At 46.7% G+C, this 26,891-nt stretch overlaps 1 protein-coding gene across 2 annotated transcripts in view; it reads right to left on the reverse strand.

The window, feature by feature from the left end:
- LIFR (LIF receptor subunit alpha) overlaps nt 1–26,891 on the reverse strand; it is a 611,573-nt gene that overhangs the window by 40,607 nt on the left and 544,075 nt on the right. For both annotated transcript variants that reach the window (XM_086960553.1, XM_086960554.1), the window contains exon 17: nt 26,283–26,450. In XM_086960553.1, coding sequence (XP_086816679.1) covers nt 26,283–26,450 — 168 coding nt within the window. The remainder of the gene's footprint in view (nt 1–26,282; nt 26,451–26,891) is intronic.

Below are 26,891 nucleotides of genomic sequence, written 5' to 3' on the forward strand. Positions count from 1 at the left end.
ACTGTTTGGGTAAAAATAATTCAGAAATGGAATAAGTATCACAATATGCGTTCAAAATGTACATCAAAATTACCATATCAGCAATGTAGGCATCTACTTATTGCAATGAAGATGGTAGAATAGTTGAGAGGGTCTTGTTTGAGGCACGATTGTAGCAAATAAGAGGCTGACCCAGTAAACATGAAAAGATTTGGGGTCCATGGTGGAATGATCAACATCTCCGCTCCACAGTCAACTCATCCCAGTAGCTCTAGCTGTAAGAATGACTTGCAATTGTTCCATCAAATACCAATATGTATGCATTCCAAGCCTTCAGATGTAATTTGAAACTCATCATTGCATGATTGGCTCCATAACTGCTGACTCAACAATTTCACGCATCTGTTGAGGATTTGTCTTTTTAGTTTTATAAATGACAATAAAATACTTAATAAAAAAACAATATAGGAAACAAATAAATCTCATGGGGGATCAATCAGTATTTAATGGGACCCCATCCTTAAGAAGCTTAGCTGCCACAGTTAACCAATTGATGTCATGCACCAAGGTATAGTAATAAATATGGACTGGGGACCAGCGTACAGTCCTGTGGCAAAATAGTATGCATACGGACTGTAAATTACTTGGCTGTCTGGAAAATATTACCCATCTACTGCCCTACTGCATGTTATCTATGTTTGTGGGACGAGTCTGGTGGATTTGTTTGAGACAATATGCACTATCAATATCATACAGAATGAAGGTTTTACCTGTGTTGGGTTGGAAAATTCCTCTGCATGGTAAAGGTGTGTACCCATGCCCTAAATGCCCTACTGGACTGTTGTCTGTAAATTGTAAATTGATAAGTTGTAAATTGATACTTGTATAGCGCACTACTCACCCGCAAGGGTCTCAAGGAGCTTGTACGAATATCGCTGTGGAACCCATCCTGGCTTTCCCTGTGAGGCGTCCACTCCTGGGCACCTCCAAGGTGGAGGCCAGGCATCCTTAGCGTTGTGGGGGCCGATGTGGAGATTAAGCAAGCTATTGCCCAGAGTTGCAGAGTGGGACTCCATGATTGGAATAGGCACCAAGGCGAGAATGATCAGGTCCGTGGAATTTTGAGCCCAAGACCCGCCGAGGCGGGGAATTGAACCCTGATCCCGGGATAGACCTCTGCATCAGGGTCTGCCACTCTAACCATTGAGCCACACTTCTCCACTGGTGTCTGGATCTCTATTGGTGATTTTTTGTCATAGGCGAACAAGGATCATGTGTGTGCCATGACATAGGCCTGTCTCACAGAATGCAGGCTTGTTGGGCAGGGAGATGTGCCCAAATCAATACCCTCATAATGGTAGAAGGCTATGTCTTCACCAGAAGTTAAACAGTGCAAGCGTGGTGGTGGCAGAATACTGTGTAGTAATCCGTAGTAGTGAACAGGACGTTTGTACCTTGTGCCACTGGAATGAAGCCTGCAAGCTCACCGACCTTTTTAAAAGTCCCGCTGTTGTGTGCTTAACTCACCCGTGGCCTACATCAGGTAAGATGTGAAGTTCTGCGCAGCACAGGAGTAGTGACAATGTGAAGTTTTATGTGTGCCTAGGAAGGGTACAGTATAGGGATAGAGCGGTACTGTCTAGTGCATGTGTGGTTAGTACATGCACTGGGTGTATGTGTGACAAGAGGAATACATAACATGAGAGATGTTGTGCTGTGGGGTGCATATGTGGATAAAGCATATGCTGAGTGTGTGGGTTTGAGTGGAGCGCAATTTGGCGGGTGAAGTGTTGTGCAGCACACACATAGCGATTGTGTATGTGGGCAGTGTGTGTGTTTATAGGACCACACCCTGGATAAAGATTGAAAAGCTTCAGTTCTAAACAGTGTGCAGACTGAGTGTGTGTGGGTACTGGGTGGATGGGTACATGTAGAGTACAATCCATGGAGAAACAGTGCTGGACTGAAGGGTGAAAGTACACTGAGTGAATATCCCTTCAATGGTGCATTGTATGGAGGACCCTGGGTTCCACTTTGGGAACCCCAGGCCTGGTTGCTAAAGACATGAGGAGGAGAGGAATCACTCCAAACGGATTTGTGCTTTGCTGCATTTCTGTGCACTGGGTGGGGGCATGATAGAGGGAAAAAGAAGAGACTACCTTTACATTTTATAAGATTGCTCTTTGATTCAGAGATCGATCACAAGGAGGGAGCCTGGACACATCTCAGGTAAGGGAGATGGGCCTGAAAATCATAAAGAGTAAGGCTGGGGCCCTAGAATTAACCTTTTGATGCACATATCACTGTGGCTGACATCCATGTGTGAATTCTGGTCACCCCCATGAATTGTCCTATGGCCAATCAGCATTGAAGTCGTGCTTACTATGACTGACACCTTTCATTAACGAAGATGAAAAGGAGAAGTGCCCACTTCAAAAGAAGCAAAAATCCAACATAAAACTTCACAGATCCAGACCCCAAATCACATTTGATGTTTGGAAAAGCACTATAAGAAGGGGAGATTGAGCCCTCAAACATTTGTCATCTGTCAAGCAGACAGACAGTCTGTGTGATAAGGGAAGCTCCTCAACACTTCTCTCTGTGACCAATACTGGGGGCCAAGGCCCGCTAGTCTCCCTGCTAGGTGAGGAGACATCTGGGGAAACCAAGTCCACCAGCCCTGGAGCCCTGGTGCCTGCCTGCTTGCCAAAACCAGAGTGCTATGTAAGGAAGAGGTGAGCGTTGGCGGGAGCAAGCCCAGTGGGGACCCTACCGTAAGGACTACCTGTGCGAGGCATGATGATTCAGCTAAGCACGGATCGGGCCATCGCCCGTGTTCAAGATTGTTTTCGGTAACCCCCATATGCTAGGAAAGGGCAGTCGTAAACTGGGCCGCACGTTGAGCACTGCGTGGCTCCTTCTAAACCCATACCGCCGAGCTGCAGTGACACCATATGCCAGAGGGGGCCTTCCACTATAGTAACCATTTCAAGGAGGGCCAAGACTTGTGACTGACTGGGGCGGGGTGCGTGAGCTGGGAGAACCTGCACCCAGATAACCCATACCATTGCAATCCCATATGCCAGCAGAGGCTGGCGGTACCAACTTTGCAAAGGATTCAGGCTGCTACCTGAAGGAGAGACTGAGGTTACGATCTGGGATTGGACCCGCACTGCAATGGACCTGCCCTCGACTCATGACTAAGGATTGCCGGAAATGCTGGGGACGGCGCAGCACCTGCCAGTTGGGGGCTGAAGAAAGGACTCTTCCCCCCTGTTGAGTAATTTCAACTTACTTCTGCTCCGACATCTGGGAGACCACCAGCAGCGCCGGACGCGCTTGGCATCTGTCCCTGTCTGGTATCCCATGGGAAGAACCTAGGGGTTATCGTAGACGATTCAATTTCCCTCAGCTTGCAGGCCAGCAGGACAGTCTCCACTTGTTTCGCGATCATTAGGGTCCTCAGAAATATCTCCCATTTCCTCTCCTTTGATGCATGTGAGCAGGCCTTTATTTCCTTGGTAACGTCCAGATTGGACTATTGTAATGCCCTTTATCTGGGCATTAACACAGGCCTAGTGTGATGCCTGCAGATGGTGCAGAATGCTGCGGCCAGGTTGGTGCTGAACCTTCCAAATATCATTCAGTCACAGCCTCTATTAAGCTGCTGCACTGGCTACCTTTGGACCGTAGGATCCTCGTCAAGACTTTGTGCCTGACTCATGATGCCGACTATGGCTCAGGTCCGGAGAGGATTAAGGTCATCGTCCATCACTATGTTCCTAGCAGGCTGCTCTGGTCCTCAGACAAACATCTGCTAACAGTACTGAGGATTCAGAAGGCAAATGGGGAGGTAGAGCTTTCTCCACGGCTGCTGCTAAACTGTGGAACTCCCTGCCGGAAGAGCTTTCGAGTCAGGTGTCCCATTCGTTTTTTCCGTAAAGCCTTAAAGACCTGGCTTTTCTCACAGAAGTCGGTATGAGCATGTCTCTTGGTCTGCACCCTCAGGTTCCGAATACAGCGCCTAGACACCCTTGGGCTAAGTTTATGCTAGACAAATTCCAATATTCATTCATTCATCCGGTGCAGCCAGAAGTGAATAGTGAATAATCCTGAATCCGTCACACAAAGAATGGACGAAAGGGATTTGCATGACAACTACAGGGGCCCGAACCTCAAGGGGGGATTGTGTTGTTGTATTTGAATGTCATATTTCTTTGCCTTTGTAGAGTTATAAAGGAAATTATGCTTTTTCTCATAAAATTTGATTGGACATTGATGTATTGTTCGTACTGCATTTTTAGTTATAAGTCATGTTTACCGACCTGTATCTACAACCCCTGTGGGGGAGCCTTAACTGCTTGACACAGGCCGCACAGAGCCACGAGCAGAGCCCTGGGACATCAGGAGTAAAAGGCCTCAACCACCACGGTTGGGCTCAGTAGCCCCTGCATGCCCTGTGGCCCTCTGAAAGGGGTTCAGACAGCGTCTCTGTGTAGGTAATGTTAGCTACACATAAACTGCATCTAAAATATCTTCTTGAAGTTTGATTTAATCTGTAAATCTGACCAGCACTTTCCGACAGTGTGGGAGGTCTCCGATTCACAAAGTGGAAGCTGTCCCTGCGGAATATCTTCACTTTTGGGAATCGGCCCAGAGGCCTTAAGGGGAGCAGTTAGTGGTCCAGAAATCCAATACCTGTTTACCCCTCATATCTTCCAAAACCGATTTTTTTAAAGTACCATATGTTTTTTCAATAGGCCTGGGAGGCTTTTAAAAACATGTTTCCCATTTGGGAATACAAATTTAGGGAAAGAGCTTTGATGTGCCTCGCAGGCTTCCATCACTGCATTTTTAGCCCCATAACTTGACATCACCAGGGGAGCAACGTGAGTGAGCGGCATAGTCAGAGTTTTCTTATTTTCTAAAAACAAACCTCTGATTGCATAACAATTAAGAGATCAACTTAACCTTGGTAGTGGTTCCTTAGTACATTGAAACAACTTTTAACTCAGATTTTTAGAGATAGGATCCCTTCATGTGCCTTTTGGTCTCTGCGCCAGACTCCTGAAGCACACGTAATGGAAAGAATGGAATGTGCACTCCATCAAAATAATCTTTCACAGCCGTGAGCCGGCAAGTATGGGGCCTACAACAGGCAAATGGACCGCTATAATCATCGAACATGGAAATCCTTGCTGTATCTTCTTCAAAGGAGCCATGAAGAACAAGTTACTTACCTTCTGTAATGTGGTTTCTGGTGGATACTCTGTCTATTTGCAAATTCCTGCACAAATGGAATATTCACAAGGCACCACACTAGACGTTTTCACAGCAGTGCTCCCGCATACCACTAGAGGGCTCCATTTGGTTCAGTGTTGGCCTCATTCAGCCTGGAGTTTACAGAGCAGAGCTGATTATACGCGTCACCACTGCATGCCAATGTCAGTTTCTTGCTTGACTTTTTACAGGCCTCCATCTATAAAGGCCTATTTTCAGACTTTTTAGATGGTAAAAAGGAGGAAATGCCACAGAATAAGGAGGTGGAATGACAGTGAGAAATGTGAGGTTAGATAAGAGTATCCACCAAAAATAGAATTACTGATGGTAAGTAACGGAAAGGTTACTTACCAGTAGGAGTAGCATTGTAGCTCAAAGACTTTTCAGAATCCACATGCTGTGCATTATTTTGCCGGCTAGTGGTTGGGTGCAGAATTGATCCTCTTGTTTTTTTTCCCCTTCTTTCTTCCTTTTTGAATATCGTCAATCACCACTAGGTGGTAATTATATCCTCTCTATGACATCAGATACGAGTCCGAGATGTTCCTGTGCGAGGTCCGAATCTTTTCCCCCATGACAAATTAGTCTTGGAAAGTCCCTTTCTAATTATTTGCCACTCTACATTTGTCTGTTTACCAATTTACATTTCCTGTGGCGGTGGAGGCTCGCATGTGAATCCGATTCAGAAAAGGGGGTGGTGATGAACAGAGTGTCTGAATTAAGCAGACCACTCTTACCCAGTCCAAAGATCAGGGCTTGATCCATCACCGTTATTTATCTCACTGCACCATCCCAGCTCAGAACCTGCTTATATGCAAATCAGTCTGTCCCTGGCCCAGTGCATCATGGGAACACGGCAGAATAAACCACCAAGCCAATTCTTCACCAGAAAGGAGACAAGCTACCGGGGACCGGTTTCTGGCATTTCAGCCGTCGTCGGCCCGGCTTGCTTGAATCCTGATGGTGCAGTGAGAAAGGGACTCATGTCTGAGTATACCCTGCCACACCTATAGTGGCCAAAAACGATTCAGAAAAGGGGGTGGTGATGAACAGAGTGTCTGAATTAAGCAGACCACTCTTACCCAGTCCAAAGATCAGGGCTTGATCCATCACCGTCATTTATCTCACTGCACCATCCCAGCTCAGAACCTGGCTATATGCAAATCAGTCTGTCCCTGGCCCAGTGCATCATGGGAACAGGGTAGAATAAACTACCAAGCCAATTCTTCACCAGAAAGGAGACAAGCTACCGGGGACCGGTTTCTGGCATTTCAGCCGTCTTCGGCCCGGCTTGCTTGAATCCTGATGGTGCAGTGAGAAAGGGACTCATGTCTGAGTATACCCTGCCACACCTATAGTGGCCAAAAACGATTCAGAAAAGGGGGTGGTGATGAACAGAGTGTCTGAATTAAGCAGACCACTCTTACCCAGTCCAAAGATCAGGGCTTGATCCATCACCGTTATTTAGCTTGTTTCCTTCCCAGTGTAAGAATTGGCTTGGTAGTTTGGTTTGCCCTGTTCCCATCATGCACTGGGACAGGAACAGACTAATTTACATATAGCCAGGTTCTGAGCTGGGATGGTGCAGTGAGCTAAAAAAACGGTGTTGGATCTAGCCCTGATCTCTTGACTGGGTGAGAGTATTCTGCTTAATTCAGAAACTCTGTCCATCACCACCCCTTGTTGTTAAATATTTTGTCCACCATAAGCGTGGAAGGGTATACTCAGATGTGAGTCCCTTGCTCTTTTGCACCATCAAGATTCAAGCAAGCCGGGCCGACGACGGCTGAAATGCCAGAAACCGGTCCCCAGAAGCTTGTTTCCTTCCCAGTGTAAGAATTGGCTCGGTAGTTTGGTTTGCCCTGTTCCCATCATGCACTGGGACAGGAACAGACTAATTTGCATATAGCCAGGTTCTGAGCTGGGATGGTGCAGTGAGCTAAAAAAACGGTGTTGGATCTAGCCCTGATCTCTTGACTGGGTGAGAGTATTCTGCTTAATTCAGAAACTCTGTCCATCACCACCCCTTGTAGTTAAACGCATGTGAATCCAGCACATTCTTAAAGCTGCAAAACTACTTTTACTGGTTACTTAACCACATGTTACATGCTGGGCATTCATTCTGTAGCGATGTCTGCCTCCTTGGGGAGGGTGGGTTAAATACCGCTTATATTTACAAGATTTTGTAGAGTACACTTTGTCTGATCCATGATTGTTTGTGTGTCCACTCAGTAGTGTTTTGTGAAGGTGTGTTTGGACGACCATTTAGCTGGCATGTAGATGTCAGTGATTGGCAAGATTGCCAGGAGGGCTAGATTTGTGCACTTTTTCCCTCATGAAGTGTGCTTAGGATTGTTTGTACTATGCATTGTGCAGTGGTTCCTTTAGTCGCTGGCATGCCTTTACTTGCTCTTGCAAAGTTTAAGAAAAGTTGGCACCCCTTTCTTAAAAGTCTTTGTGGTATATGAGTGCCCTAAATATGTCCAAACTGTGCACGGCTCTTTCAGCTTTGGCTCTTCAAACAAGGCCAGCAGCTGAATGCTTTGGTTAAGGTGGAACTGTGACACCAGCTTGGGTGGAAATTTGTTCTCAACAATACCTTTTCCTTATGTTAGAAAGGCAGGATTCTCGGTGGTGACTGCTTTTAGCTTGTTGACTCTGCACATCAACATGATGGCTGTTAGAAAACCTGTATTTTACTTGAGGTCTGCCTTGTGCATGGGCTTAAAGGGCTCCCATCAGTTGTGTGACCAAGACATTCAAGCTCCGTAATGGTGTTGGCACAGCTTTGGATGGAGCTCCCTTGTTTGATCATTCAATGAATCTCTTTACCACTGTTTGGTAAAGAAACTGCTATCTGCGAGCCAAGTGGAGCACCCAGGTTAATCCATTGTCTTTTAGGTAGGTAAGGTATGTTCGTACCGTGTTGTCCTCCGTTCTGGTGTCTTCTTGCCTCTTTGAAGATTTCTATTGCTCTGGAAGGGAGATGGACATAGCCAAATTCTAGGTACTCAAACACCAGGCTATGAGGGTGAGGGTGGCTGGTTTGGGTGACATAAGACCTCTGACATTGTTAGCAGATCTTGTGTAGATTCTGAAGGTATGCTTCCTCCCTACAAGATCTTTACTGGCGCAGAGTACCATGTTGTGAGAAAGTGCCATCTTTCTTGCACTGGCATGCCCCCACTTGTTGCTGAACTGCTGATGTACTTTGACTCAGTGTGCCCTGGTCTCCTGCCAACTAGGTTCCTAGGGCCTGTGTTCCTTCCCTAAAACTGTGTTGAAACTAAAACCCCATTAGCATCTCTGGCCACCTGTCAGCCCCCAGTAAATGGTACCCTAGGTACCCAGGGCATGGTGACCAGAGAAGACCCCTAAGGGCTGCAGCACTTATTGTGCCACCCTTAGGGGCCCTGTACTCTGACACCCACACACTGATTTTGCAGGCTGAGTGTCTAAGTACAGAACTAAACAAAGAGTCAACATGGCACACATCCCTGTATGCAATGCCCACAAACCCCACGGCCCTGGCATACATCAGCCACCACTCTAGCTGGGTGCCCTATGCCAGTGGTGTGGGCATAGGTGCATGAGCCCTGTGTCCCTACAGTACCCAGGGCCATTCCTGAGCACTGTGAGTGCAGTGATGCCATTAAGAGTATACAATGCTGGGAGATTGTCATTATGAACTCCACAGCACCATAATGGCTACACTGAAGACTGCCAAGTTTGATATCAAACTTCTCAGCACATTAAATCCACACTGATGCCAGTGTGGGATTTAAGGTAAAATGCACAACAGAAGGCATCTTAGAGATGCCCCCTGAAACCTAACATACAATCCACGTCTTGTCTGTGGGGCTGCCTACGTCGACAGCTTTCATCTGTATTCAGCTTCACCCCAGCTTCACCCCATTATTCAGTCATTAAATGTGATATGTGGAGCATGATCTTTATTTAATGATGTATTGAACCATTGGCCCTTCTCCGTGTCTATGTCTGATTTTGATACATAGTACAGTGAGGCCTCTTGGTCGGTTTTTATATTGTCACTATTCTATTCCTACACCACCCTGCACTATATCACTTCCCTCCCTCCCAGGGGCACTATGAACATTTTGTGATTTTGTATTTAAATTGATGATGACTAACATATACCTACATTGTGAATAAACAACAATGCAGGCCAATTAAGTTTTTCTATTGTTATTTAATTGTTTCAGTTTGTTGCGGATTACTAGGACCCCCCTTTTCTAGGCTGCCACACAGCAGACATGTTGCTGTACCCCTGGGTGGAGAGCCCCAGCTCTCCTGGGCCTGCAACAATGCACATCCTGGGACGAGGTGCCAAGCCTCCTTCCCCAGAGTGGGCAGGGGAAGCCTCAAAGACATTCCGCCCTTGGGAGCTTCTCCAGACCATTTGCTGTACTCAGCAACTGGCCCCCACCGGTTATGAGCCCCACTCTGGCGGAAAGACTGGCGGGAATCCCTATGTCAGGAAGGGGGGTGAGCCAGCCTGTGCCAACTCCACCCCTCAGGTGGGAGAGGCGAGTTGAAGCACGACCCCGGGCTCTGGCCATCTTGAAGATAGGGAGCCCAGCCCAATCACAGCTAGGCTCCTGCCCTCCTCCCACAGAAGAGGAGCCGGTGTACCCACCCCAGGACAGGGACCCATTGGTCCCTGCCCTTGTCCTACCTGTAACGCCCCTAAATTTAGTATTTAGGGGCACCCTGAATCTTCCATTCTCAGATCCCAATTGCAACAATAAGACCAAGAGCCAGGAAGACCTGCCGCGCAGCTGCCAACAAAAGGACGACGCCCACTGACTTGGCACCAGAACCCTACAGGCCTGTTGATCCTTGAACCTGCTCCTGTGAAACCCCGGCGTCTCCCGCGGACAGCAACCTCGACAACCCCGGAGGACCTGCCTGCCTTGAACCTTCCAAAATACTGGGACTCCCATGAGCAGTGGTTCTGCTCCAACAGCAACACTCTTGGTGCCAGTCAGGAACCGCGAATCCAGCCCACTCTGCACATGCCAAACCCGGCCTGTGCCTGTAGTGACCCAATACCACAAGGACGTCCCCCCCGGCGACTAGGACCCTATGTCTAGTGCCCAAAGACCCTCCTCGACGAACCAGACGACGCCTGCAGCCTCAGAACCAAGGACCCCTCCCACTGCGACCAGCCGAGGGTAAGATTTCCTGACACCAAAAGACACCCATGCACCCGGCACCCTGCGTCCGCCTGCACCTTACTTTGCGGTACCTACCGCTTCTCCAAGATCCCAACTTCTCTCTTGAAGTGGTGGTCGCACCTGAAGAATCTCCGTCCCCGAGCCTGCAGCCTTTGTTCACTTTATAACTTTCACATTGGATAACAATGGGCGCATGACGGCTCAAAAGCACCCTGCACCCAGCCGCCCGAGTGCCGCTGGAAGTGCAATAACTACCCCACACTACTTCCCCACTTGCCCTGAGTAAGTGACCAGGAAGTCAGCTCCCATAGCCGCGTGGCCTGCTTGCTTGCAGCCACCAACCGAAGGCACCTTACCCGCCATTGGATTGCATTAGGCCTACTCTCTCTGCATCCAGCTGCCCCTGCGCCGCTGAGGGTGTAACTACTGTACCTTTTCGACCCACAGAGACCCATGAGTCTACGCTGAGAATCTGAACTCCACCAGTCGAGTACTTACCTACAAGCCGATAACTCACTTTCCTTCCATAGGCTAACATTGACTGGTTTTCACTGACATGTCTTTTAAGTGTGGAGTTTTGAAACTTTAAAATATTCATCTAAAATCAGCCAAATAACGAATTCTGAAATACTCACATGTGATCAGGAGAAAAGCCAGTACTGTACCTTTTAGCCCAGTACTGAACCGCAAAAGTAATCTTAACTGTACTTACCAGTTACCTGCATATTCTTCCATAGGAAACCTTGACTATTTTTCTGTGAAATTTCTTGCAAGTGTCGATTTTTGCAAACTACAAATATTCTTTGAAAATCGTACCAAGTACTGAAACGTAAATACTTACCGGTCTTTGGTAGAGGTTCCAGTGCTGAACCTAGGAGTATTGTACGGGATTACAAAAGTAACAAGAACCTACTTTACCTGTGACTTTAATTTGCTTCCATAGGATAACATTGCTAGTTTTTCACTGAAAAGTTTTTAAGTGTCAACTTTGAAAGTACATTTATATTCTTTAAAAATCACAACTTTAACCAAAACGCTTTTACTTAACTGTTTACAGCTTAGGTCCCGTGACTGAATCCAGGATCCAGTCCTGTGGTTAGAAAAGTAATCCTAAAGTAATCAACTGCATTTATGTAGAAAAACCCATGGAGCTCAATGTTAAATTGTGTTTACAATTGTGTTGCCTATTGCAACCACTGTAGCTATTGTACTTACAAAGTCTATTGCCTTTCTGCAAAGTAACTACCTGAAGTCACTCATATTGAGAAAAGTATATTTTGACACCTGTTGGTTCTAAAATAAAACCACTATATCTTTTGATATAAAAACAATTGGCCTAGAGTTCAGTTCTTAAGTGTGTGAAACCTTTTGCTGAGTGTGTACAACAAATGCTTTACACTGTCCTCTGATACTGCCTTACTTCTCGACCAAGCGACCACTTTAGAGAGTAAGGTCATATCTGACTTTAACCTCTATTATATCTCTGGGGATTGGGAACTCTATACACACTGTACCTTACTTTGGTCCAGTATATATAGAGCCACTTTCACATGTCTGTCTTGCCCACTGGGGTGATGAGGAGGAGTCACATGTTTGATTGTCTGAATTTGTCTAGCACCCTTGGGATCAAGAAAATAGGTGGAAATGTGTATGCACATGTCCATGATCAGCTTTTCTGACAGGGCATTCTCACTGGGCCTGGGGTACAGGTACCTGGACACGAAGTCAAGGCATTGTGCATTTTCTGGTTGTACAAGGAGGTCTATGCTTGGTGTGCCCAATTTCCTGAAAATACTGTCCAGCACTTCCTCCTTTAGCCCCTATTCATGGGATGCATCTGCTAGCCTGGTTAATTTGCCTGCTTCAATGTTTTGTATGCCTGAGGGGTGTATTGCTACTAGGGTTGTGCCCCTTTGGATTGCCCATATACTTGTGTCATGTGCTAGATGTGAAGTTGAAAAAATCTTGTCCCTCCAACATTCACTTTGCTGATCAGCATCCCCCCACCCCCACCACTTGTGCTTGGAAGGCTTCAAGACTAAGAAAACTGTCTTCAGTATCTGCAGGGTTATGTGTGTTACTGCCTCCATATAACTCAAGTAACCTCTGATCCTTAGGTCATTTATGTGCGCTCGGCATCCTGTGTGGGATGTGTCTCTATATAATCATTGCAGGCATCTTGGAGGGTCTCCCCATGGTCATATGTTCTTTGTTCCACCTGCTAATTCCTTCTGCATTTTGACAGAGACACCCAGCAGATTCTCCCTAATCCCTGTGGCTGCGATCATGGGTTGCTACGCCACTCTTGTATTGTTGCCTTCCTTTGGTTTGAGAAGGATGCATGAGGCCATCGTGCCCATTAGCTTAATTACAGTCCTCACTGTCAGAGACTGACTCCTCGGGTAGATTCAAGCTTGTTCTGTTATAGCCTTCAGTTTCTAGGGCACTAGGTAGGCCTGTGCTGTCCTCAAGTTTAGCTCTGCCACTAGAACCACTTTCTCTTGTTCTGGTTGTGGGGATGAGTTTTTCAGGTTTAGGGTGAAACCCAGTTGGTGCAGGGTCTTGATCATCATTTGTATGTCCTTCACTAACTAGTCATCCGGGTATTGGTAGACGTGTATGCCCTGCTTTCGAGGTGTACAGCTACGGCTGGCAGGCATTTTGTGAACACCCTTTGTAGGAAAGTAGGATCTGCTTCTTATGGTTACCCCCACTTTTTGCAGCCACTGTTTTGACTAGTCTGGCTGGGATCCTGCTATTCAGGACCCCATCCTATCTGCTTTCTCCCTTAAATTGATATATATGTACTTAGGTACAATTCCAGATTGGCTACTGGGGTACCCTTATCAGTCCCTAGTATATGGTACACATGTACCCAGGGCATGGGTACCTCAGAAGCCTCCCATGGATTAAACCATCTATTATGCCACCCATGAGAGGCCATGCAAAATGGAACCTCAGGTCTGCTACTGCAGCCTGTATAAGCTGGTGCTTGCACCACTTACGAGAGATCGGTTCACTATATCTTTCCAATTCACTACACTTAAAACCTTATAAGTCACCCCTATAGCAGGCCTTAACAATCCTGAAGGCAGGGTGCAGGGTTTTACATGAGAGGGTGCTCCTGCATGAGTAGGGCACCTCTGCAGTCTTCGGTGACCATTCTCCAGGACTGTATGTGATATTACCAGACCTTTAGAGCTAGAGACTCCTGAGGCGGAAGCCGGGAGTCAGGGTATCTTCTCTCTCAAAAAATTAAATTTATTGCTCAGTGTTCTGCTTTTCACTTTTTTAATTCACGCACTGTTTTGGGCAAATTTTTCTGCTCTTTTAAAATTGTTCCGGTTCCCCTCTCACCTCACTCGTATTCCCCAGGGGCTCCTTCTCGCTTCCAGGGGCCGATTTAGGGCTCTTCCGGTCGCCAGCTCGGACACCCCGGCGCATTATCACGGGCGCCATCTTGGGAGGAGTCAGAGGTCGGCGGGCTAGTGCTGCGGACGAGTTCGGCCCGGCACTATAAGTAGGACATAGTCTTGCAAGCGTTCACCTTTAGAGTTAGAGACTCCTGAGGCGGAAGCCGGGAGTCAGGGTATCTTCTCTCTCAAAAAATTTAATTTATTGCTCAGTCTTCTGATTTTGACTTTTTTAATTCACGCACTGTTTTGGGCAAATTTTTCTGCGCTTTTAATTGTTACGGTTCCCCTCTCACCTCACTCGTATTACCCAGGGGCTCCTTCTCGCTTCCAGAGGCCGATTTAGGGCTCTTCTGGTCGCGGGCTCGGACACCCCGGCGCATTATCACGGGTGCCATCTTGGGAGGAGACGGAGATCGGCGGGCGATTTCGGCCCAGCACTATAAAATGAACACCGCCTCTCGTCCGCACAGCGGGCGGGAGCAGCAAGCCCGTCTGCGCCAGCCGGGGTCAGGGCCAGAAACCCTGGCCATTGCTCCTAACCGCCTCATTACCTACTCACGCGAGGCTCTCCTCCAATTAAGACCGAGGAGAAACCCCTCATGCCACATGTTGCACAGGACAGATGGCCCATACATTTATTGCAGTCGTTGCATCCTTCCGACATCGGGGAAAAAGCTCACCGAACAAGCCATGACCCATTTACGCATGGCTCTATTGAATTGCAGGTCACTGCCGAAACATTCCTTGGAGATTAATTTACTGATCCAGGATCACAAATTTGAGATACTGTTCCTAACGGAGACATGGTTGTCTCTGAATTCGGATTCAGATACAGATATTGTCAGCGCGCTCCCCCAAGGATATCTCATCCAATCCCAGATTAGGCCTAACGGTAAAGGGGGTGGGTTAGCCATAGTGTATAGAAATTAATTCACCTGCAGGATGGCGGACAGCGCCATCGCCGACTGTGAGAGCTCCCTCTTTGCCGTACAAATCTCCCCTACTAAATCTATATCAGGTCTCCTGGTGTACCACCCCTTCGGGTAGCCCAGGGCACTTCGGTAGCTCGCTATTAGAAACAATTATTGCCTCAGCTTCCACTGCATCCAACTTCATACTTCAACTTCATTTAATGACCCCCACCACAAAGCGGCGGCAGAACTTCAGCTCAACCTAAAATCCAATGAGCTGGGGCTTAAAAACAAAGACGCCACACACAATAGGGGACACCTTTTGGACCCCATATTTTCCAACATTCCGCTCTTGGAATCCAGGCCACCACTACCTCTTCCCTGGTCCGATCACTTCCTGTTCCCGTTTTCCTGGCAGACCTGCACTGACACATTTCAAGCCCCTGTATCACGCACTTTAGAAAGGGCCTGGTCCAAGCTCTCTTTCGAGAACTGGACTCTCAGACTGGAGCAGACTGCCCCCTTACACGATCCCGATCCCTTGGTGGCCGATAAAAACTTTTCGAGTTGGCTCGACAGCTCACTGGACTTTGTCCTTCCTAGGAGAGTAGTGTTTTTAAATCTCCGTGGTACACGCCAGAACTTCGAGACCTAAGGAAAGGTTGTAAAAAATTAGAACGCGCTTGGAGAAAAGATTGGGCCAGGCACAACAAAGCCGCCTATAGAGCAGCTATTAGGTCCTATAAAACATCACTTAAAGCTGCCCAGGCTGCATTCTTCGAAGAGAAAATCAGAATGTCCTCGAACTCTTCCAGAGAAACCTTCCGGATAGTGAGGGAACTCCTGAAAGTTCCTAACCCTCCCCCGTCCCATACATTTCAGGGGCCAAATGTAATCAGCTTGCAGACTTTTTTGACAGTAAAATTCAAAATATATTGAAAACTTTACCGCAAAGCGACTGCCCTTAAGATCCTGGCAGTTTTAGGGCCCCAACATCTGGCCCCCATTTGGATTCATTTGCTTCTGTCTCCAGGGAAGAATTCCCAAAACTCCTGTCATCCATGAAAAGCGGATCTCCCAGCGACCCCGCCCCTATGCACATCCTAAAATGTATTGCATCTACCATCTCCCCCTTGGCCACTGATTTAATTAACGCCTCCTTTTCTCAAGGCATCGTCCCTCCTAGCTGGAAGGAAGCCATTGTAAAAGCCCTACTAAAAAAGCCACAGCTGGACTCTTCTGAGTTGGCTAATTTTCGGCCTATTTCGTTGCTGCCGGGACTCAGCAAGATTGCAGAGAAAATTGCCAACCAGCAACTGTCATCCTTTCTGGAAACTAATGAGCTATTACGTAGCTCTCAGACAGGTTTCCGCCCAGGTCAGGGCACAGACACCGCCCTCGTAGCGGTTGTCGAAGAGGCGAGGTGTATCTTGGATTCAGGAGGATCAGCAGTGGTGATCCTCCTGGATCTAAGCGCAGCCTTTGATACGGTTGACCACCGCGCATCTTAATTCAGCGTCCTAATAATATGGGGGTGGTGGGAACAGCCCTGTCATGGCTAACATCGTTCTTAAACAACCGGACTTCCCAGGTTTGGGAAGGCAACGCACGGTCCAACCGAATCCCCCTCCAGTGTGGTGTACCGCAGGGCTCCTCGTTGAACCCTACTTTGTTCAACGTATACATGTCCCCACTGGAAGATGTGGTCTCTCCTTTTGGGATTAAAGTAGTCACCTACGCGGACGACACACAACTAGTCGTCTCGCTCACTCAAGTGGACCAATGCCCTGAAAACCTTCACTCCTGTCTGTCCAAAATACATGCCTGGATGAGTAAATCCCTTAAATTAAATGGAGCTAAAACCGAGCTCACGCTCCTAGGACATAAGTTGACATCTTTAGCCGATCCCATCTGGCCCGCCTGTCTGGGGGCTCTTCCCGCCTCAAAAAACTAAATTAAATGTTTAGGGGTGTGGCTCGAACAGGACCTCTCTTTCAAAACTCAAGCCAAAAAAACGGCAGGCACATGCTTTGGCCTACTTCGCTCAGCCCGAAAAGTGCTCCTTCTACTACCTCCCCCCTCGAGAAAACTTTTCATCCAAGGGTTTATCCTCCTAAGGCTGGACTACAGTAACGCCCTCTATTTGGGCGCTCCGGAGGCCACCATTAACAAGCTCCAATTGATTAAAAATTCTGCAGCCAGGCTGCTTACAGGCTCATCTGCAAGGTCCTCAGCTAGACCTGCCCTAAGATCTCTTCACTGGCTGCCAATACACGAGAGGATAACGTTCAAATCCCTGTGCATTGTCCACAAATCCCTACAGGGTAAGGGACCCCCTATCTTGAGGAGCTTAGTGTGCCGTTACAAGGCTAACAGGGCCCTTCGCTCCGACCATGGGCATCTTGCCACTGTCCCCAGAGTGAAGAGAGCTCGAACAGGAGGACGTCGATTCTCTGTCGTTTCGTAAGCTTCTCAAAAGCTTTCTCTTTCCCCAGGACTCCTAATTTAGCTCTCCCCTCACAGTATTCTCTGCTCTATAGCGCTGGGACGCTCCCGGGTAACCACGCGCTTTACAGATCTGTATCTATTCTATATAGGTAGAGGTGCATTATAACCTCGCTGTAAATGCTATCTCGAAAAGGACTGAAATGAAGTATGTGATGGTTGGTGTCAAACACCTTGGAATCATACCTCCACACCAGGAACTGGCTTAGCAGTTGCCCTCCTGCTGCTGAGCCACACTCGAGCAGGGGAAGGCAGCACAATAGGCATCCTGTCACAGGGAGGTGCGACCACCTCCTAGACAAGATTTAGTGTATTGGGGCTGGTTGGGTGCACTGTATCAGCACCAGAAAGTCTAGCTCCGGGGCACATTTGGTGTCCCTGTGCATAGTCCAGCTCAAACCAGTCCTGGGAGCCATTTTCTCCTGCTCTGGCGTGAAACTGGACAAAGGCCATGGTAGTAGCCTCCCGCCTGTCCTGTCCCTCCCCTAGGAGGGTCCGTAGAATCTGTCCAACCCTCTCCCGTGGGTATAAAATGGGTTACGTGGCTACAGGATATTAGATTTTACGTGGACAAGATTCTACAAGAAGATACCACTACACTTCGACCGTCTGGACACGCTGGACTTCGCTGGACCTCCCTTGGGCTCGACTTCGTCTTCCCTTGCCATCCCCAGTCTCGCCACGGTCTGTGATTCATACAGGCTCCATGCAGGACCCTGTGGACCTCCAAAACAACAGAAGAATCTCCCTTGCAGTGAAGGAGTCACTCCCCTGCAAACGCAGGCCCCGTAACACATCCGATTGGTTTGCTGATCCTGAGCTCCTGGAGACTCCAAAGGCACCAGCAACACAGGAGGTGGGGTTCTGAAGGTCTCCGAGGTCGAGCTGCCCTTCTACCGAGTTTGAGGCAGATATCCTCGTGGGGACCGCATAACCCGTACCCCTGTGCACAGCGTCTATTTGCAGCTGGAAATGGTTGTTGTCGTGCAACAATTCCGTGCATTTGTAGTCCTGACCCCAGTGCATCTTTTCTGAGAAGGACTCCAGCATCCTCGCACTCTGTGCCCTGCTAGCTGGTATCCTGTGAAACCACCTGTGGTCCACTTGAGGGTCAACTTTGCTTTATTTCGGCTCCCCTGATTGCTCCAGGCCTGCCCGACACCCCTTGCTGTGGCGAGTCCCCTGGTCCTTGCTTGACCAGATCAACACTAAACTTGACCATCTGCGTTGTCAAGGTTTGTTGGTGCTCCGCCGGACACCGACCCCTCAGCACTCGACATCCTTCGTGGGACAGCTCGGATCCAGCTCCTGCCATCCTGGACATCTCCTGGTCCACGCAGCTGAAGAGTCAAGATCACCGTCAACATACCTGAAGCACTCGACATCAGTGGGCATTTGTCTATCGAGCCCCTGGTCACTCCAAAGTGACCCAGACTCTGTCCCCTCTCGCTTTTAGATTCTTCTCATCTATGTTCCACATGACACTTAACTTACTTCCAGCAGCAACATTTCTTTGTCGTCATCCATAGAGAACAACAAGGGTTTCTAACGCCACTTTGTGCCTATGCACCTGGCTCCTCTGGGATAGGTAACTCTGGTACAAAGATATACACGGGGGAGGCTCTCCAACTTCTTAAATTCCAAGGGTCGTCTTCGTAATCTGCTGGGAAGGGTCCTTAATCTCTAATTTTCCAATCACGACTTTCCCATTGAATTGTACGGAGCACGCAGACGATTTCTTACTCTGCACCCGTCCTCCGTGCGGGTCCCTACTTACTCTCCTTGGGTGGCTCCTTGGGGTCCCAGCAATTCTACACCTTCTCGACTAGGTCTAGTCCCGAGTCGTGGTTCTTATACCACTTATTTAGTATATGGTTTGGTCTCCCCCTGGAGCCCACTGTGTATTGTGCTACTTACGTTTGATTCTTTGCAAATGTATTATTTCATTTGTGTTCTATCCCTGTGTAGAGGATACTTGAGAGTGTTATATAGAATAAATACATATTTTTATAACTACTGTGTGGTTTCCTTTTCATTTAACCAATACTATAAGGTTGCATTCTGGTAAAACAAGGTGCTTAACATTCCTTCAAGACTCAGCCTGAAGGCTGCTCTCCATAGCTACTACTAGGATAGCTTTCTATAAAGGTTATCTTTGACCTAATCACCATAAGGGTTGTTTGGACTGGTACAAGGTGCCCACTTTAATTAGTGGACCGCATATGCCAGGCCAACTTCTCACACCCTTGGTGCAGATTTCATGCCGAAGGGTAAGACCTTAAACTAGTAACACACTTGGTCTATGACAAATATGAGAGACTGTCTGTCACCTTAATTCATTGCTATGTGTGGGTAGGCATCCTTTAGGGCTATAGTGGTCATAAAGTCTCCTTTTTTTTTTAGGAGTGGAATAACAACATGCAGTGTCCCCATCTTGAAGCGTATCTTTATGAAATTGTTTAAGTATCTGAGGTCCAGGACTGGTCTTAAAGTTCGATCCGAATTTGACACAAGAAAGCACGCAGAGGAGATGCCTCTTCCAGTTTTCTAGAACTCTTTCTAGAACTCTTTCTATGGCTCCTTTTTTGAACACTTGCATCTCCTGGCATAGAGGTCTTGGTTCATTCACTCGCAGAGGTCTTAACTTTGGTGGTGCGGGAGGTGGTCTTCTGTGTTCCTCACAGTACCTGTGGTTTTTCTGAAGGCCACAACCAAGAGGTTAGTGTAATGTGGATCATGTATGTGAGTGGCATTATTTTATGTACAGGTACAATAAATGAAGAATTGACGTGCAGTGAACGCGAAGACCCAAAACCCTGATGAAATTGCCGACAAATTTATCACAAATTTATCACGGCAATGAAACATGTTGGTTTGGTTTTAATAGAGTGGGCACACAGCACTGAATAAAAGTAATTTAGCTAGTGGAGCTCTGCTCTTTTTAAACGGTGGTGGTGTCACACTTTGAAATTAGAGTGACCGCACCTCATTGGGTCACTGACACAGAGCAAATTTTTGGTTAATATAGTCTACACTGTCTGTTATCCCTTTTCTTTGTTATAGTTGGCAGTCGCTGATGATGATAACGTGAGGACACAGATGAGTACCAGTCTGTTTATTCCTCCGCGGGTGTTGCTCCCGTGAGGCACTGCCAACTCCCCTCCCCCTTTTTTCTGAAATTGGTTTCTTTTGAAGGTGTGGTGTGGGTCTGTAATTGTCCTTAGTGCCAATCGCAGTTTTAGACTAAGTAGAAACTCATGACCATAAGGGCATCATTAAGCAGTAGAGTGTGATTCACCCACGGCTTACTGACACCTTAAGAAGGGGGTCTGTTAAAATTGATGGAAAACATTTGTTTCTACATAACACAGGGACAGGTCTTGAGCTCTTGAATAGATATTGAGTGGGGGGCGACCTGTTCCAACCTCTTTATTCCCCCTTGAGCTCCTAATTGTTCAAGAGTGGCCTCAATGTGGAGCAATCAGAATTAGGTTTGTTCCTGGTTGTCTTGCTTTTCCTAGGACTCCTTGGATTAGGGGTATTGATGAAAAAGCGTAGACAAATGCCTCTGGACAGTTTAGAGCAACAGGGCTTTTGACAGATGGTGATGAAACCTGGAGGCAAAGAACTGGCATTTCTTGTTCTGTATTTTTGCAAATAGTTCTATTTCTAGGGTCCCAAGAGTTTGAAAATGTATTGTATTGTCTTCGGCTTCAAATCCCACTCGTGGGAGCAGTTGTTCTGCATGCTCAATTGATCTGCCATTGTGTTGTATATCCCTGGCAGATGTATTGTTTGTATAATGATTTTTTTTAACCGTAGATTTCCAGATCTGTAGTGCTAGGTTGCTGAGTGGAAATTACTTCATACCTCCCTGTTTGTTAAGGTACAACATAACTGTTTTCCTGCAAATGTGTTTCTGGAACGACTTCAGTGCTAGGAGGACTGTTTTAATTTGTAGGTAATTGATGTGTTTGATGGAGTCGAAGTCGGTCCACTGCCCTTGTATCTACAATTGGCCGAGATGCGCTCCCCACCAGCTGTGAGATGAATCTGTTATTGTCGTAGAGGGAGTTGGGCAGTGTTATCTTCCTGGATGCCCACCATTGTATTTCTGCCTACAATTTCTGCGTAACAACCACTAGATCTTCCCAACTCCCTGTGGCCGGTGACCAATTGTTGGAGAGTCATTCCTTGAAGGGTCACATATGTAGGCGGGCATGAGGAATGAGTGGGATTCATGATGTCATCATGCCCATGAGTTTCATGCCTCTCCTCACTGTCAGAGATTGACCCCTCTGGTAAAGTGACGTTTCCTGCCTTATGGCTTGTGTTCTGTTTTGCGTTGGATAAGCTTGTGCAAGTACTGAGTTGAGTCTTGCCCCTAAGAAGATTTTTTCGTCCGGCTTTGTGGATGACTTCTTGTGATTTATTGAGAATCCTAGTTTTTGGAGTGTGAGGATTACTGATCGAACATGTTTGTGACATCTTTGTTTTGTATTTGCCCTTATAAGCCAGTCTTCTAGATAAGGATAGACATCTATTCCTTCTTTTCGTAGGTGTGCTACCACTGCGGCCAGGCACATGGTGAAGACTTTTGGTGCTGATTTTAATTCGAAAGGTAGCACTTTGAACTGATAGTGTGTTATTTTGCGTAGGAATCCAAGATACTTTGTTGTTTTTTGTTTATGGGAATGTGCAAGTATGCGTCTTTGAGGTCTATTGTTGCCATATAATCTCCCCTTTGAATTTGTGGTATTATTTCTTTTAGAGTAGTCTTTTTGAAACGTTGCGTTAAGATTAACTTGTTTTTTAACCTTAGGTCTAGAATGGGTCTTAGTGTAAGGTCTTGCTTGGGCACTAGGAAATACAGTGAGTAGTTTCCCTTGGAAAGGTCTTCCTTTGGTACAGATTCGATTGCTTGCGTTTGAAAAAGCTCTTTGATTTCTGATCCCAGCTGTGTGAGTTGTGATTGGTGGTACCTTCTTATTTTTGGACGTTTTTCTGGTGGCCTCCTTGTGAGCTCCATGCAATACCCATATTTTATTATATTTAATATCCAATTGTCCGTAGTGATATTTTTCAATTGTTGCAGGTATTGTGCTATCCTTTCCCCTCCCCCCACTAGTGTTGTGTGTGGGTCTTATTTTGTGTATGAGTCAGTTTGATCCATTTCCTCTACCTCTGGAGGGTTGGCCTCTGCCTCTTCCCCTTCCATGAAAGGACTGCTTTGGCTGTTGTTGCCACCCTTGATATCTGGTCTGTTGGCTTGACTGTTGACCGTTTCCGTGGCCCTGCTGTGGATGAGGTATTTGTTGTCCTGTGGGTTTCCTTCCGTTAAACCCTCCTCTTTTGAAAGTTCTTCTTTGTTGTAGTGCTTCCTTAGCTCTTGCAGTTTCGTTGTCCTTTTATATTTGTTGGAGGGTTTCGTTGACTTCTTTGCCAAACAGGGTGAATGGTCTATTATTGATGGAGGTTTGACCTTCCTGCTTAAAGACGGATATTCTAAGCCAGGCCTGTCTCCTTAGTGTGGTACCTGTGCACATTTGCCTGCTGGCAGTGTCTTCTGTATCGAGTGCTGACATTAGGCATGTATTTGCAATATTCTTGCCTTCCTGGACAATGGAGCTTCCTCTTTTCCTGTCCTCTTCTGGGAGCTTGTTGATGAGCTCCTCGATGTCCTCCCAGTGTTGGTGACTAAACCCGTTTAACAGGGCGTTTGAGTTTTCTATACGCCATTGCGTAGCTGCCTCCTTTTCTATTTTTCTGCCCACCAGGTCCATTTTTTTGTTCGCTTTCTCTGGAGGTGGATCAGTGTTGGAAAGGGTGTCGCCCCTCTTCCTAGCTGTGGTGACAATGATAGAGTCTAGTACAGTATTTCCTTGTATATACTAGCGGTCCTTGGAGGAAGGTTTGTACTTCTTCTCAACCCTTGGTGTCACTCCTTTGACTGAGGTGGGCTCTTTGAAGGCTTCCTTGCCTTGGTCCAGGATGCTTGGTAGCATGGGAAGATACTGTGTGACCTTGTTGGCAGGGGCTAATGTCTCTAACAGGAAGCATATTTTTTCCTTTTCTTCTTCAAGGGTGACCCTGAAAATGTCTGCTGCTCTTTTTAGGAGTCCGTTATAGAAAGCAATATCATCTGGAGGCGAAGGGATATTTCCTCCTCTGGACTTTCTGTGTCGAGGTCGTTCCACTGATCCTCGAAGTTTCTCAGAGGCTTCTTCCTCCTCAGGTGCGTCGATGTACTCCTCGACATCCTTGTTGCGTGGTTTGGGAGTTGGAGGTGACTAGAACAGCATTTTCTGTTTCTTTGGTATCAACGTTTTCGGTGTTGACAGTGGGAATCGCGGGGATACGGAATCCCTTGAGCGATTACTTGAACTTCTGCCCTTTTCGCCTCAAGGTGTCTTTTCTTTTTTTCGACCTCGAGGGTTCTCTTGGCATCAGTGACCTGAGATCTTCTCTTTTTGGAGTGGTGGACTCTGTGTTAGAGGGTGGCTTAGCTCCCTTTGCAGTTTCTTGCTCGACCCTCTGCTTCGGCACCTTATGCGATCTTCCCTCTGGGGTACCATGGGAGTCTTTGGATCATGGCTGATCTTTGATCGCCTTTTTATTCAGCGTCGGGGCTGCCTTCGGCTGTTCCTTCTTTTCGTGGCCCTTTGCTTATGATGGGTATGGGTGTCTTACCTTGTTCATCTTTTTCCCAGCGACTTTCACCATCTTTTTTGGCTGTGATTTTTCTCGGAGTCTTCCTTGAGAACTTCGATGTCCGAACCTTCGTGCGTCAATTCTGCTGGGACCTCTTGGTCCTCCTCGTAGCTGGAGAGACCTAAGTTCTTCAAGGAAGGTTTCTTCTGTCCCTGGGTCATTGTCGCGTAGTGGCCCTCGGTCTGCTTTCAGCGTGCCCTGAGGGTCTTCAACAAACACAGTGCAGGCCTCGCAATTCTAGTCCTTGTGATCCTTGGGCAAACAATTGGGCAAATTTATGGTAGCACTCAGGTCATAATTTGAAGGGCATCTTTTCTATGGCCCCTACCTCGCCATTTGTCGAACCATGCAGCGTCGTGGCCGCGGTATTCTGTACTGAAGACATCGTCTCCGAAGGCCGGGTGTGGTGCCCCGGTCGGGTCGTTGATGCGATGTTTATGTTTTTCTTCCAAAAACGCAATTATTTTTGGGGGGGTTTCTGCAATTTTCTATAGCGTCCCCTCTTGCTTCCAGACCCAACGGCGGAAAAAATAATCTGAAGATGGCTACTACGCACAACAATATCTAGGGCGCTGCCTGACATCACACAGGGGACGTACCTGGCACCAAATAGTGGTCGACGACGCTCCCCCACCCTCCCCCCAAAAAAAAGACTAGTCTGTACCCAAGCACTAGATGGCGGGATCTTCTGTCCCTGGGTCACTGTCGGGTAGCATGCCCTGAGGGTCTTCTAAAAACACAGCGCAGGCCTTGCAATCCTTGTCCGTGTAATCCTTGGGCAAACAGAGGTTGCACACCTTGTGTGGATCACTTTGGGCGAAATTTGTGGTGGCACTCGGGGCATAATCTGGAGGGGGTCTTTTCCATGGCCCCTACCTCGCCATTTGTCGAACAATGCATCGTGTTGGTGGCGGTATTCTGTACTGAAGACATCGATTCCGAAGGCAGGGTGTGGTTCCCCGGTTGTGTCGTTGATGTGATGTTTATGTTTTTCTTTAAAAAACTCCATTATTTTGGGGGGTTTTCTGCAATTTTCCGTAGCGTCCCCTCTTGCTTCCAGACCCAACTGCAGAAAAAATAATCTGAAGAAGGCTACTATGCACAACAACATCCAGGGTGCCGTTTGACGTGGCACCAAATAGTGGTCGACGACGCCCAAAAAGAAAAGAAAAAAGTATTCCGGACCCAACCACTAGATGGAGGAATAATGCACAGCATGTGAATCCAGAAAAGGATTCATGCTTCAAAACAATAATATGCCAACGAGTCACCTTCACAGTGCTAGAATACAAAATCACACAATGTGGAAGGACTGGGTAGACACATGTACTACAAAACACCCATACAGGCACTCTGTACACGGGTACAAGAATAGATAAAGGCAAAATTAAAATCTGAAAGGTGGGATAGGGCAGATGTCATGTATAACTCTTCTACAGGCAATCAAAAGAGATAGCTGCATAACACAGCAAATCACAAAGACATTAAATGGGAGCAGCAGATAGCCCCATCAGGCCTCTATGGTAGTTTAGTGCATGCGTTCAGAATCATACACCTGAAAATTATCTAGGCCTGAAATAAAATCAATAATCCTATCTGCAACACTCAACATGCTGACATTATTTCCCTTACCACACTAATTGCCTATGTTGTTAAAAAAACACCTCAACCATAGTCACTATGGGTTCTACCATTACCGTTTCTTTGTATTTATGCTTCCCCTGGCTGTCTTAAGCATTTCCCTATCACATACTACTCCTGACCTAAGTATTTCTTCATATGCCCCCTCCAAACTGCAATCTCTTGACCTTTTTTAGTCTGCAAATAGCAACACAAATCCTTCTGCAACCAAGGTGGCAGCTGACGGAGCATAGTGCGGAGCTTCATCATTTTGTTGGCAGCTGCAAGCATATGGAAACACAAAAGAAGACACAGCCATTTCTGGCGAATACAAACTCTATCAAAACAAACTAATCTTAAGCATCGTGTTGAATAACAAACATTATCAGTCAAACTAAGTCCAATTATTTTTACATCCTATAAAACCGGATACCTACATTGTTAACAGAGTTTTATCATGATTTCACAACTTATGTTGTAACAGGAAGTCTTCTTTCAAGAACATACATTAGTAGGACAAACATTCCCATTTGATTTTTGTTGTTGTTAAACATTAACAATACTGGAGACTGCTTGATTCTCTCATCACAAAAATACAGTGGGCGATGCAAATGACTGCCTGAGTCTGACATACAATACATCATTCATGGTGTTTTACTTACCATTTCCAATAAAACTGAGCACTGATGTGTTTGTACCCTCCTTAGAAATATAGACCAAGTAGCCCTTCAAAAAGCCTCGAAGCACTTCAACGGACATGTCATCCCACTTTATCTGAACTGAGCTCGAAGTGGTTTCTTTCACAGTACAATTTGGAGATAAAGCTGGTGCTGTTGAAGAATAAGAAACATATTAATGGAATTGGAACAAATTTATTATTATTGTCCAATATGCTTTAAGTAGTTCCATTTTTGCTATGTACTACACATACATACAATTTAAATCCTTAAATACAAACTTGAAATCCCAGGATCGAAAATAATCCTGGCGACATCATTGTACTACAAATTAAATGCTGGGATTTTTTTCTGACTTCTTTGTTAAAGCTAAAATTATTATTCTTTTTAATAAAGACACAAATTGAGTAACATCTCATAATTTAAAGAGGAGAAGATCTAGGGGCTAATCTGGGAGGGTTTATAAAACCATTAGTGTTTTCATATGCAAGAAAGACAGCAATGAATAGCAAAGCATGTGTGAACCAGAAAAAGGGGTTGGAGCTCAGCTGGAGTGGCTTGTGATGCTGAAACGTTTGCAGTACACTGGGCAGC

The sequence above is a fragment of the Lissotriton vulgaris genome, chromosome 3_1, assembly GCF_964263255.1.
Source record: "Lissotriton vulgaris chromosome 3_1, aLisVul1.2, whole genome shotgun sequence".
Taxonomy (NCBI): domain Eukaryota; kingdom Metazoa; phylum Chordata; class Amphibia; order Caudata; family Salamandridae; genus Lissotriton; species Lissotriton vulgaris.